We start from the raw sequence: 14,513 nt of genomic DNA, 5'->3' as shown, positions 1-14,513 counted from the left end.
CCTGTGGTAATTGGATGTGATTTAGAGACCAAAAGGTACCCATTTAAAAATGGTGTGTCATACCTTCAACAACCTCCTTTTTTGTTTCCCGTGGCTAGGTTTGTGATCTGAACTGTGCGCCCTTTGCCTGGATGGTTAGAAGACACTGGATAGGACTCTCGTTCCCAGATAGATCTGTGAGGGGGTAGTTGGCAGGAGCCACTTAAAAGGCTATTTTTGGACCAGGTGTAGTGGTTCAGGCTGTAATTTCAGCACCTTGGGAGGCCAAGGCAAGAGGATTGCCTGAGCCCGGGGGGTTCGAGATCAGCCTGGGCAACCTGCTGAGACCTCATCTCTACAGTAAGTCAAAAAATAAGCTGGGCATGATAGCATGCGTCTATAGTTCTGGCTACTTGGAAAGCTGAGGTGGAAGGATTGTTGGAGCCCAGCAAGTCGAGGCTGTGGTGGCCGTGAGTGTGCCACTGCACTCCAGCCAGGGCAACAGAGTGAGACTCCAACTCAAAAAAAAGACTTTTTTTGGTGAAATAGGTATATATTTTGTTTTCATATAAAAACATTAGCAAATGTTCACCAAATAGTAAGCAAAATACACTAGTTTGATATTTATTTATTTATTTGTTTATTGAGTTAGAGTCTCACTCTGTGGCCTAGGCTGGAGTGCAGTGGCAAGCTCACGGCCACAGCAACCTCAAGCAGCTGGACTCTGGTGGTCCTTCCGCCTCAGCTTTCCAAGTGACTGGAACTACTGGTGCATGCCACCACATCCGACTAATTTTTTGATTTCTTGTAGAGAGGGGATCTCGCCAAATTGCCCAGGTCAGTCTCAAACCCCTGGGCTCAGACTGTCCTCTTAACTCTGCCTCCCAAAGTGCTGAGATTATAGACGTGAGCCACTGCGCCTGGTCAGTTTAACCTTTGAAAAGTGTCTGTCTACTCAAGTCATGTTTGTAAAACCACCCGGATATACAATTAAGAGAAGCCCTCTCTGCTTAAAAAAAAAAAAAAAAAAAAAAAAGGCCAGGCTCAGTGGCTCACCCTGTAATCCCAGCACTTCGGGTGGCTGAGGCGAGTGGATTGCCTGAACCCACAGGTTCGAGACCAGCCTGGGCAACTTGGCGAGACCTTGTCTCCACAATAAATTACAAAAATTAGCCAAGAGTGGTAGCGGGTGCCTATAGTTCTGACTACTTAGAAGGCTTTGGCAGAAGGATCGCCGGAGCCCAGTAGGTCGACCTGGGGTGGCTGTGAGTGTGCCACTGCACTCCAACCTGGGCGACAGAGTGAGGCTCTTACTCAAAAAGAAAAAAAAATATTTAGCATATTTAAACTTGTTATTTATTTATTCATTCATGCATGTATGTATTGAGTCAGCATCTCATTCTGTTACCCAAGCTGGAGTGCAGTAGCAGGATCACGGTTTACCACAGCCTCAACCTCCTGGGTTTAGGCAATCCTTCCACCTCAGCCTCCTGAATAGCTGGGACTATAGGTGCCTGCCACCATGCCTATCTAATTTTGTTTTGTAGAGACAAGTCCTCGCTATGTTGCCTAGGCTGGGCACAAGCAATCCTCTCACCTCCGCCTTCCAAAGTGCTGGGATTACATGCGTTAGCCACCTTGCCCTGCTAAATTTGTTTTACTAAGAGTGTAGCTGGCTGAGTGTGGTGGCTCACATTTGTAATCCCAGCACTTTAGGAGGCGAGGTGAGAGGATTGCCTGAGCCCAGGGGTTCGAGACCAGCCTGGGCAACTTGGTGAAACCTCTTATCTACAATAAATCACAAAAACTAACCAGGCGTGGTGGCGCATGCCTGTAGTTCCAGCTACTTGGAAGGCTGAGTCAGAAAGATCACCGGAGCCCAGCAGGTCGAGGCTGCGGTGGCCGGGAACGGCCACTACACTCCAGTCTGGGCGACAGAGTGAGACTCAGACTCAAAAAAAAAAAAAAAAAAATATATATATATATATATATATATATATATATATATATATATATACACACACACACATATACACACACACACACATATATATATACTTAAGGGAACAAAGTGGTAATTTACCAATGAAGCTTTTCCCTGGAGGAACAGAAACATTTCATGAACGTTTCTATACCTCATCTGCAGTGAATGTTCCCATTCTTTTTTTAAAATAGAGACAGTTCTCACAATGTTGCCCAGGCTGACCTTGAACTCCTGGACTCAAGTGTCCTCTTACCTTAACTTCCTAGTAGCTAAGATTCCATACATGTGCCCCTGTGCCTGGCTAGTTCCTATTTAGCAAGAATAGATGCTGGAAACTCTGGGGAAGCAAGTCAGTAAACTGAATGGCAGTACACAACTTGATTACAGCAGAATTCATGAAAGGAAGTGAAACAGTGGGCGTTTGTTTTTCCCCATCTCCCCCACAGGAGCTGTCGCCTGTTAATTTAAAGCCACTTTGAACTTCTTTTTTTTTTTTTAAACAGATCTTCTACGCATTCAGCCAGCACCAAACAATGGAACCCATGGTAGTTTAAACCACCTTCTGAAGGTGCCTTTTCATGAGCCAGCCCACGCAGAGGAAGTGTCACAGTTTTCTGTCTGTGGCTTTACGACTCCGAAGCCCACAGATACTCTAGACTGTACATGCTCTAAACTACAAAACGTAAGTAACAACTTCATGCATCTATGAGAGTGTAAGGAGGCAAGCTTAGTTTAGATCAGGGTAGCTGACAACCAGGATAGCTGACTTGGTTCGTGCTCTGACTTGGATATTCATTTAGTGGATGTATGAGGTTCCTCTGAACCTTATCTGGAAATGAGGGATGATCATGCATATATTCTAGGATTATGTGAATACACTTTACAAACTGGAATGCACTCTTTGGAAATTAATTGCTGATTTCATTGTCAGCTCACTGCCCTTAACCATTCAAAATAATAATCTTGGAGCTCTCATGACTCATCTTCTTACAACTTAAGCATCAGATGTTCTAAGTACTTGCCTATTTAGAATAGAGACAACTGAGAGGGTATAAGAGTTGTAAACTAGTGTTTGACACATCTACCAGGGTGGGTGTTTTGGGGTATTCCTTTGGGTAGCAGTGGAGAATCTGACTGACAGTTGACACTGGGGAGGTCTTTTTAGTAAATCGGGTCCTGGGCTGAGTTCAGGAGCAGGACTTCAGATCCTAGAAGGCTCTCAGCAAGGTGAAGTCCTGGTGCTAGGAGAAGCCCCAAGGGCAAGAAGTCTGAGCAGCAGCTCAGAATGCAGACCAAGCCAGTATGTGAGAATCAGAGCACCTGGGTGGGGTTGGGATTTCAGAAAGAAATTGGAGCCCGGTTATCAGGAGTCCATCAAGTCAAAACCAATGTCAAGGTGCATTGGATGCCAAGCTCAAAATGCGGTTGTAGAGAGCTAAATAAATACCTGCTGCCCCAGGGAAGAATTTGTTCTTCTAGTCAGGAGTAGTGAAGACTTCACATTTTCTAATCTCAAAATAGCATTATACCACAGATATGAATAAATAACCAACCAAACAAGGCTTTGAGGGACAAAAGTCTGGTCAATTTTCTCAATGAAGATCAAATCCACAGCAAAGATCAGAGTAAGGGTGGGAAACTACTGCTCCTTATACCTCAATGAAACTGCTGTTAATAATAGGCTGGGTATGGTGGCTCAAGTCTGTGATCCCAGCACTTTGGGAAGTGGAGGCAAGAGGATTGCTTGAGCTCAGGGGTTTGAGACCAGCCTGGGCAACTTGGTGAGACCTCGTCTCTACAATTAAAAAAAAAAAGCCAGGTGTGGTAGCGCACACCTGTATGTGGTTCCACCTACTTGGAAGGCTAAGGTGGAAGGATCACCTGAGCCCAGCAGGTCAAGGCTGTGTGACAGAGTGAGACTCTGACTTAATAATAATAATAATAATAATATTACAAAGGGGTGTTTTATTTTTATTTATTTATTTTTTGAGATAGGGTTTCACTCTGTTGCCTAGGCTGCAGTGCGGTGGCACAATCACAGCTCACCATAGCCTCAAAATCCTAGGCTCAGGTGATCCTCCTGCTTCAGCTTCTCAAGTAGCTGGGACTACAGGCACGCACCATCTCACCCAACTAATTTTTCTATTTTTTGTAGAGACGGGTCTCACTTTGATGCCCAGGCTGCTCTTAAACTCCTGGCTCAAGTGATTCTCCCACCTCAGCCTCCCAAAATGCTGAAATTATAGGCATGGGCCACCGCACCCGGTTTTATTCCCTGTTTTAGGGATAAAGAAGGCTCAGAATAGTTAGGTAAATTGTCCAGGGTCATAAAAGCTTGCTTATCTAATTGCAAGTCCCAAGTTCTCTGTAAAGAATGCCCCTAGCAGGGGCCATGCTTCCTAGGATCACTTACTCATGAGTTGGTTAGAGATGCAGCCCTAGCCCAGGTTTACAGAATCTGAATCTGCTCAAGTGACTTATGTGCATGTTGAAGCTTGAGAAGCACTGGGACATTGCCATTGCAACTCAGCCCTTGATTCCAGCTGTGGTCAGAATACTTTGCCCCCATTTCTAAATTACATCTTTGCAAACTACACGCCCCCACGCACACACGAGGATGTGGGGAGCGGTAGTGTCTCTGTATCTCTGTATCTCTGAGTAGTGGCAGAATCAGAGTTTATGCTCAAGTTATTAGTCTGTCTTCATTGTTCGATAGCAAAACACTTCATGTAATTATTGCAGAAATAATCCTGATCAACCTTTAAAACATGTGTTTTTACTTTGATTTATTTCCCCTCACCAATCCCCTCATTATTCTTGCAGAATACCCTTCTAGAAGAAGTGAATCAAATGCTAAATCTCACCCAAGAAGAAAGTAAGTCAATCGAAAAAATGCTAAATCTTTGATGTTTATTTAGACCTAACAAAACACAACGTTGTCTTTTGGAGCTTCTCCAAATAAACTCACAGACGCTTCTGAACATAAAGATTTTATTACCAATATATAAAGAGAGAAGCCGGGCTCGGTGGCTCAGCCTGTAATCCCACGCCTTGGGAGGCTGAGGTGAGTGGGTTGCCTGAGCCCGCGGGTTCGAGACCTGCCTGGGCAACTTGGCGAGACCTCATCTCTACAATAAATCAAAAATTAGCCAGGTATGGTAGCACGTGCCTGTAGTTCCAGCTACTTGGAAGGCTGAGGCGGAAGGATCGCCGGAGCCCAACAGGTCGAGGCTGCGGTGGCCGTGAGCGGCCACTGCACTCCAGTCTGGGCGACGGAGTGAGACTCCAACTCAAAATAAAAATAAATAAATAAATAAAATAAAGAGAGAAAAAAGATCTACAACAGATCTAATAACAACAGTAGCAAGCTTAGAGGTGGTTCTAGTGACATAAAGTCCTTGAAATGGTTGTGCCTCTCCTATTTCTTTAGATGTAAACAGACCAAACTGCCTGGGTTTGAGCCCTTCCTCTGCTGCTTCCTGGCTGTGTAACTGGGGCAAATGATTGAACCTCTCTGTGCCTCAGTCTTCTTATCTATAATAACTGTACTCACCTCATGTAGTTGTAAAGATTTAAAAGGTTAAGATGTGGAAAGAATTTACAGCAGTGCCTAACCTGTAGCAATATTATTATTACCTGTTATTTTTTTCAAGTAGTCTTGCATTAAACTCACTAGGTCTCAGTTTCATTTATAAAATGAGGATAACTACTTTACAGAGTTGCTATGAAGATTAAATGAGTTAATATATGTGCTGTATGTGCCTGGTCTACAGTTAAGAGTTCAGTCAATGTGCTAGTCGTTTTGATCATCTTTTTAAAATCTACCTGTTGTTATTCCATGGCATGAATAGCCTGCAGTTTTTTAGCAATCAATAACTGACATATTTTTAATTTTAATAGCATACAAGTAAAAATAAACAAGTTCATCAGAACATTGTTTTAGTCTGTTTGGGTTGCTATGCAAAATGCCATAGACTGGGCAGCTTATAAACAAAAAATATATTTCTCATATTTCTGGAGAATGGGAAGTCCAAAATCAAGGGATCAGTAGATTTGGTTTCTGGTGAGAGCCCACTCCTCATAAATGGCCTTTTTACTCTAAACTCATGTGGCAGAGGGGTAAGGGTCTCACTGGGGTCTCTTTTGTAAAAGCACTAATCCCATTCATGAGAATTCTGCCTCCTGACCTAATCACCTCCCAATGCCTCACCTCCTAATACCACCACCTTAGGGGTTAGGATTTCAATGCATATATTTTAGGAAAACATAAACATTTAGATCATAACAGACACTTTTATAAAATTCCAATATCTTTCTTATGACAATGACTAAAGTAGGTGATCTTTGTTATAAAGTATGTACTTTTGACTTTGAGGGCTTTTTTTGTTTTTTGAGTTAGAGTCTCACTCTGTAGCCCAGGCTGGAGGGCAGTGGCATGCTCACGGCCACCCCAGCGTCGACCTGCTGGCTCAGGTGGTCCGTCCACCTCAGCCTTCCAAGTAGACAGAACTGCAGGTGTGCGCTACCATGCTGGTTAATTTTTTTTTTTTTTAATTTATTGTAGAGATGAGGTCTCACCAAGTTGCCCAAGCTGGTCTCAAACCCGTGGGCTCAGGCAGTCCTCTCACCTTAGCCTCCCAAAGTGCTGGGGTGACAGGCTTGAGCCACTGTACCGGGCCAATTTTGAGGTTTTATCTCTTCACATACATCCTGTGAGCTATAAAAAATAAGGAAAGAGTAGAGAGAGCAGGCTTCAGATCCTGGCTTAGCCTCTTGCTTGGCCAAGTAACTTATCTAAGCCTTAGTTTTGCAATCTGCAAAATGGAATTATCACGCCTATCTCATAGTGTTGTTGTAAGAATTAAAAGAGGCTAAATATGTAAAATAGTTGTTAGAGTATTTGACACATAATAGGCCATAAGAGAGCAGTAGTTATTGTATGCATAGAAGCACTAACTAATTTCACAAATCTTTGCATTTTATGTTATTTTGATTTTAGTAACAGCAACAGTGAAAGTAAATTTGCCATTTGGGAGGCCCAGGGTTATGCAGAAGAACTTAGACCACTGTCTCCTGTACCACAAGGAATATGTCAGTGGATTTGGAAAAGCTATGAAAATGCCCATGTGGAGTTCATACACAGTCCCCCAGTGGGTAAGTCCCTGAGTCCATCGACCCATGTAGGCTGGGAAAATTTGTAATTCTTTAATATCTAAGAGTTGAATGTTGTTTTGCAATAGAGATCCCGAAGGGAGCTTACTGGTCTGTAGCTTATAAGACGATGTCCCAGCTATTGCCTCAAGCTATAAAAGTTTTTTTGTTTGTTTGTTTTTTTGAATTGGAGTCTCACTCCTTTGCCCAGACTGGAATGTAGTGGCCACTCCAGCATCAACCTGCTGGGCTCCAGTGATCCTTTAGCCTCAGCCTTCCAAGTAGCCGGAACTACAGAAGTGTGCTGCCACACCTGGCTATTTTAAAATTTTATTGTAGAGAAGAGGTCTTGCCAAGTTGCCCGGGGTTGGTCTCGAACCTGCGGGCTCAGGCAATCCTCTTGCCTCCCAAAGTGCTGGGATGACAGGCTGAGCCCCTGAACCCGACCTATAAAAGTTTTTTAAAAGCTATACGGCTGCAAAAGAGGGATGCATTGTGTTTGCCTGGAGAAATTAGAAAATGTTTACAGGCCAATTTGCCCATTGGTAAGGCAAGAATAAAGAACATTTCAGTCAGAAGCAACAGGAAACACAGAAGCATGATATTCATCTGGTATTCCCTCAAGTACATGATGGTGTACTTAGAAGAAAATGAGATTTTTAAAGGGCTTAGCATTTATTTGATACTTTAACAAGTACTTTGCTATCTGCTGTGTGCAATAGGCACAAGGAACACAACGTGAATAAGATATAGTTCTTTCACGAAGGGTTAGCACTCTAATAAGTCAGGCTAAACCTACATGGACAGATGTGTTATGTCACAGATCCTTTCAGACTGTGATAGAATCCACTTATTTTAACCCTCTTCTCTCTTCACTCTCTGGCAAACTCCCTTCACTAAATGGTGCCAGGACAACTGACTACCTATAAGGAAGACAATATTAGATCCCTACCTCACAACACACACAAACTTAAATTGCTGGTGGATTTGTCGTCCAAAATATGAACAGTAAATCCATATTTATTTTGTGCGTATCTTTATGATCTTGGATAGAGTAGGATTTCTTAGGACCCAAGAACAACAATAAAAGCAGAAATTGATTTATTTAGGCTGGGTGCAGTGGTTCACGCCTATTATCCCAGCACTTTGGGAGGCCGGGGTAAGAGGATTGCCTGAGCCCATGGGTTCAAGGCCAGCCTGGGCAACTTGATGAGATCTCATCTCTACAATAAATCAAAAAATCAGTCGGGCTTGGTGGCTCGTGCTTGTAGTTTCAGCTACTTGGAAAGCTGAGGCGGAAGGATCACCTGAGCCCAGCAGGTTGAGGCTATGATAGCCGTGAGCGACAGAGTGAGACTCTTGACCCCCCCAAAGAAAACCCAATTTATTTGACTACATTAATGTGTGACAAAATGACAAAGTCATGAATGGGATAATACATTTGCATTGCATATAAAAACAACTTGGGCAACCCCCTCGGGTCCCCTCTGCTCTGGGAGCTTTTCTGTCCTCTCAATAAATCCTGCTTTCTCACTAAAAAAAAAGAAAGAAAGAAAGAAAAGAAATAACTTCTGAGTATCCAGAACAGTAATTAAGATTCACCATAACTAATAAATCTCCACCAATAAAAAAGAGAATGGCAAGCATCTTAGTAAATTTAATTTAATTTTTTTAATTAAAAAAATGTGGGGTAAAATTCAGGGTTAGGTATACAAATGTTCATTATGCATGTACCCTTGTTGATGAGTTGTGTCCTCCCTCCCCCAGAAGATTCCTACTACTGCCAATCGCATCTTAGTAAATGAGCTAAGCAGTTGAAACTCAGTAGCAATAATGAAAATATAAATTAGAACAAAGCGTCAGTCTGCCAAAAATCAGTCCAACCACCCCTTCAGGACATGGATGGTTTTATTTACTATATTTCCAGCACAGTAGAGTTGCCCATTAAATACTTATTGGAAGAACTAATTGCAACCATTAGTTTTAAAGACTTTAAAGGACAAAGCTGTATTACCAACCAAAAGGGTCAAGAAATAACCAGGAAGCTGTTTTTATAGAGAGAAGCTTAGTATTTTATGTCCAGACTAATGGCAGACCCTAGTTATTTCTGTTCTTGCTAAGAGCACCCCCTCTTTTATGCAAAGAAAGTAATTGGTCGCATCTGATTTATCTACTCTTCTTGTTCCAATTCAAGATTTTTGAAGAAAAAGAAGCATATTTTTCCTATTTCTAAGTAAAGCTTTGTATTTTCTGAAAGCCAGCTCTGTTGCTGTCAATGGTTCAATTGTGGTTGCTGGTAACAGTTCTAATGTTGTTTGTTTCCCAATGTGGGAGAATATTTTACTGACAGTTACCTGAGTTCATACGTACTGATGATGGCAATATTACTTCTTAAGATGTACGATATTCAATTGTTTGTGATTTTCTTCAACATACAACATTCCTTAAAATAATTTCTATTTTGTTTTTGTTTTTGAGAAGGGCGGCATATTCAAAGTTAGTCTTATTATTCAGTTCTCTATTTTGAAAAGCCCAGGTACAGGGATTGTGTGGCATTAATGGGAATGTTTATATTTTTAATACTTTCCCCTGCTGTCTTGCATTCCGGAATTTATATGAGCTTTGGCGGAAACAAAAGGCGAAGAGATTTTGAAGTGGGCTCAGAGTAGGAGTTTCGTACAATTCTTCTTTGTTATTATTTTGAAACTTGCTTCTTTGTTACCAGAAGTTCCTGGCCTTTGACTGATCCCACAGAACTACTTGTGTATTTCTCCATCCATGTGACAGGATGGAATTCTAGCAATTTTCTGCTTTCTAATTCAGAAATTACTCTGTTAGTGTGTTGTGGTTCAAGAAAATTACATACGAGGATGTTTTGGGATTCACATAAAAATGTTGTAAATCAGCTCTGTGTTTGAAAAATCAGACTTTAAATAAGCACTTTTTGGAACATGGACCCAACTGGCCTGTGCCTTTAAGTTTCGTGGAGCTTTTGTTTTCCTGTGGTTTTGGTGGGTTTTCTAATTTTTGTTGTTGTTATCGCAGAACAGTTCTGGGGAAGTAGTTGTGATTTGAAATCGCAGTCCTACAACAACTGTTTCAAAACCATTAAGGTTGGTCAGGCTACACACGGATTTTGCTTCTGGGGCTATGGAGTACGAAGATGTGAACTAGGTGAAAAATTGAACATTTTGAAAATAAGAGTAAGAATTGCGTTTGTCGGCTGGGCACGGTGGTTCAAGCCTGTAATCCCAGCACTTTGGGAGGCCGAGGTGAGAGGATTGCCTGAGTCCAGGGGTTCGAGACCAACCTGGGCAACTTGGTGAGTCCTCATCTCCACAATAAATCAAAAAATAAGCCAGGTGTGGTAGCACGTGCCTGTAGTTCTAACTACTTGGAAGGCTGAGGATCGCCTGAACCCAGCAGGTCAAAGCTGCAGTGGCTGGGAGCATGCGCCACTGCTCTCCAGTCTGGGCCACAGAGTGAGACTCCAACTCAAAAAAAGAAAATAAAATAAAAACTAGGAACATTATTGCATGTTATGAACATTTCTTTAAACTTTTTACTTTCCCTGTAGAAAAAAAATCATGCAACCAGGCAAATAGTTAAAAACATATCGTTATTATACTTACCATAAGCAAGATCCTAATTACCTGGTATTCAAATAAGTTTTAGCTTTACATTCGGCCTACAGATAAGGAGCATTTACAACTTAAATAAAAATAATTTTATTGTCTGTTCAAACTCATCCCGATGAGGAGTAAAAGCATCTCATGTTCCTATGTACATCATCTACTTCTCTGAAAGGATTTTGAAAGCTAGGGAGTTCAGATTTTGTCTGTGTGTCTGAATTCTAGTTTTTGTTTTCCTGACTTTCTATCCCTTGGCTTCAAAAATTCCAGGGAACTCTGAGAAGATGGCAGGATTGAGGCTGTTTTTGTGTGTAGGGTGGTGGTGATGGTATCAGTGGTGGTGGTTCACTAAAGCCTTCTCTCATGAGACCGAGGCTCAGAAATGACACGCCCGTACCGCTTCTCCGTCTCTCTGGAAGGCTGCCTATTGCATAATCTCGCCTGGATAAAAGAGACCACATCCTCATTCCTAGTCTCCATGCCCTTCTAGTTGAAGGTTCAAGTTTGGTATGTAAGAAATAAATCTCAAGGTTTTCAGTTAGCAGATCGTATGTGGCATTTTTAACCCCTTTATGTCTGAAGCCATCCCATCCATCTCCCCAGTCCAAAGTCTTTTGTTACTTTCGAGAAAATGGTAAACATTTTTGCCCGACTAAACGACTTGAGTACAACTTTTACAGCTACAATCTAAAAACTATCCTGTACTTCTCTCCTTAACATTTTTATAATTTGAACTAGGCATCTCAATCTTTTATGGAAAATGCAGCTAGGGCTACATTTACACACTGTGTAAGTTTCAACTGAAACTTACTAATGTGAAATGTTGGAGTAAAATGTAAACATCTGTGTTAGGAAATATCAAACCGACAGCGTCCCAGGTGACTACGGGGCTGACTATTAGCAGCTGATCTTTGTTATTCCCCCATTTCACAACAAACGTATGCACCCCTTTTTAACAAGTGGAAAACCTGGTTATTCGGAACTGTTTACTAGGATGTGTTTTCAAAAGAATATAAACAAGTGTTTTTAGCTTTCAAGACTCTGCCACCTAGAGAGAGTGAAACAAATGGTGAGCACTCATTCAATGCCCTTAGCTCAAATATCTTCAAATTTGTTGGTTTACCTCTTGTTTTGATGAACTATATCACTCAGGAGCTTATTGAGAAAGAAAGGAGGGAAGACACATTTTTGAGACTTTGTGGGTCTCAAAATTTTTTTACTGTCTATACACTTGATCGGTGCTTTAGCTGGCTTCAGAATTTTAGAAATAACTTTTCTTTAAAATTAAGACTTCCTTAAAATTAGACTTCTTGGATGGATCCCCTGATACGTTTGTATCTTCCCTGCTTTTTTCTATTTCTTTGTCTTTTTTTTTGAGTTGCATTCTCACTCTTGTTGCCCAGGCTGGAGTGTAGTGGCACGCACACGGCCACCATAGCCTTGACCTTCTGCCTCAGCCTTCCAAGTAACTGGAACTACAGACACACACCACCACGCCTGGCTGGTTTTTGTGATTTATTGTAGAGATGAGTTCTCACCAAGTTGCCCAGGCTGGTCTCGAACCCCCAAGCTCAGGCAATCCTCTGGCCTTGACCTCCCAAAGTGCTGGGATTATAGGCTGAGCCACTGAGCCTGGCCCTCTTTGTCTTTAATTCTACTTTTTTGAGACATATTTCCAACTTCATTTTCTAGATCTTATTGAATATTTTCTATTTGCTATCATATTTTTAAATCCCAACAGCTCTTTCTGATATCTTTTTCCTTTTAGTTTTTTCTTTATGAATGCCATATATACCCTTATTTCTCTGAGAAGAGAGTTTCCTTCTCTCTGCATTGTCTCTTTTTCTTCTCCCCATCGTCTAATTTCTAGATTCTTGGCTGCCAGCTTATAGTTTAGGGATGAGGCACTAAATTACATGCCCGGGGCTTCTTAGCTGGTAAACGTCACTATAGGTTGAACTGTAAGAGAACCAGCCATATTGTTGGGTGCTCTCCTCTGAAGTATCTAGTTTTCCTTTTGGATGGGTTTGTTTCCCAAAAATAGGACACTTCTAAACTGACCCAGTGGGTACAACTTGTAGGCTACATAGGGCAATGAGACTAGAGAGAGTCTTGTCACTCAGTGTGTAGAGTTTTATTTAATCCCACTGCTTTCTGTATGGCAGACCTGCTGTTTGCTATGCCTTGTGTCTTCGTCAACCCTCTGGTTCAAACTCTCCATAGAGTAAGCATACTCTCTGACCTTTTGTTTGCAGACTTTGGATCTCCCCTCTGTCTCCAGCCTTACGCAAACCCCTGTCTTTAGACGACTCCAAGTTCTGCCCTTCTGGGGTTCTACAGTATAAATCTGCTTCTTGGTGCTTTCTCCAAACATAGGCTCCTGGGAGCCAGTGTCTACTGGTCTACTAAGCCAGGTTACTGTTATTTATTTGATACCCAGCTTCTGAACATTTTCATCTCTGACGTGTCTTTGTTATGACTTTTCTTTTCTTTTTTTTTTTTTTTTTGAGTTGGAGTCTCACTCTGTCGCCCAGACTGGAGTGCAGTGGCCACTCCCGGCCACCGCAGCCTCGCCCGCTGGGCTCCGGCGATCCTTCCACCTCAGCCTTCCAAGTAGCCGGAATTACAGGCATGCGCCACCACACCCGGCTGATTTTTTGATTTATTGTAGAGATGAGGTCTCGCTGCCCAGGCGGGTCTCGAACCCGCGGGCTCAGGCAATCCACTCACCTCAGCCTCCCAAAGGCGCGGGATTACAGGCTGAGCCACCGAGCCCGGCTATGACTTTTCTTTTAATGGAATTTTAGAGGGGAGAAAAATAGATATATGTGTTCATTTAAGTTGAGAATTTCCCTCAATGACTTTGTGTTTTCCAAGTGCAGCGCTGCAGTATGTTAGGGGCACAGTCTCTGCTTGGCTTTCCCTGGACTCCCCTCATCTGTGACTCTTGTCTGTGTCATACATCGGTGTGGCATTTTCCTGCCTATGAATATAGCGTGCAATGTGTGTTTCCTTTTTCTGTGCGAATTGAACTCATATGTTGTATACACCATAGCTTTTAGCTCAATGCAGTGAATAAAGGAAGGATATTCCAATTTCACGTAACTGTTTTAAAATATGAATTATTGCAAGTTTTACTGAGAAAGATATCCCACTGTGGTCAGTAGAGAGCATATAAATCAAAATCTCTGAAAAAATTAAACAAATAGCAAAATGTTCACTTACCCATGATGATATGTGAAGAAAAATATGATGATCATGTAATATAGTATTCCCCTAAATACTTGAGTTAGGCAGCATGCTTATAGGATGCTCACTGGTGAATAAATTATTGTACTCATTTTAAACTCGGGTTACTTACAAGACTGGGCTCGGTGGCTCAAGCCTGTAATCCCAGCACTTTGGGAGGCCGAGGTGAATGGATTGCCTAAGCCTGCGGGTTCGAGACCAGCCCGGGCAATTTGACAAGACCTTGTCTCTACAATAAATAAAAAAAATAAGCTGGGCATGTTCGCGCTCACCTGTAGTTCCAGCTACTTGGAAGGCTGAGGCGGAAGGATCGCTGGAGTCCAGTATGTCGATGCTGCGATGCTGGGGTGGCCGTGAGCGGGCCACTGCACTCCAGCCTGGGTAACAGAGTGAGACTCCAACTCAAAAATTAATAATATAATACAATACAATAAAACAGGGTCACAAAGAAATGATAAAATTTTATGATGAATGAAGCAGAACTGCAAATTTATTTAAATCCAAAAATCAGTATATTT

The 14,513-nt window shown here is 42.1% G+C and overlaps 1 protein-coding gene across 1 annotated transcript in view; it reads left to right on the top strand.

The window, feature by feature from the left end:
• The window catches only part of ENPP3 (ectonucleotide pyrophosphatase/phosphodiesterase 3), a 102,391-nt gene that overhangs the window by 69,483 nt on the left and 18,395 nt on the right, over positions 1-14,513 (top strand). The window contains exons 18-20 of the mRNA XM_008071885.2: positions 2,467-2,645; positions 4,787-4,838; positions 6,963-7,117. Of these exons, the coding sequence (XP_008070076.1) occupies positions 2,467-2,645; positions 4,787-4,838; positions 6,963-7,117 (386 nt within the window). The remainder of the gene's footprint in view (positions 1-2,466; positions 2,646-4,786; positions 4,839-6,962; positions 7,118-14,513) is intronic.

This window comes from Carlito syrichta, unplaced genomic scaffold, assembly GCF_000164805.1.
Source record: "Carlito syrichta isolate Samal-C Ts95f unplaced genomic scaffold, Tarsius_syrichta-2.0.1 Scaffold314781, whole genome shotgun sequence".
Lineage (NCBI taxonomy): Eukaryota > Metazoa > Chordata > Mammalia > Primates > Tarsiidae > Carlito > Carlito syrichta.
The sequence above is the reverse complement of the archived record's forward strand: the minus strand, read 5'-3'. Positions and strand labels throughout refer to the sequence as shown.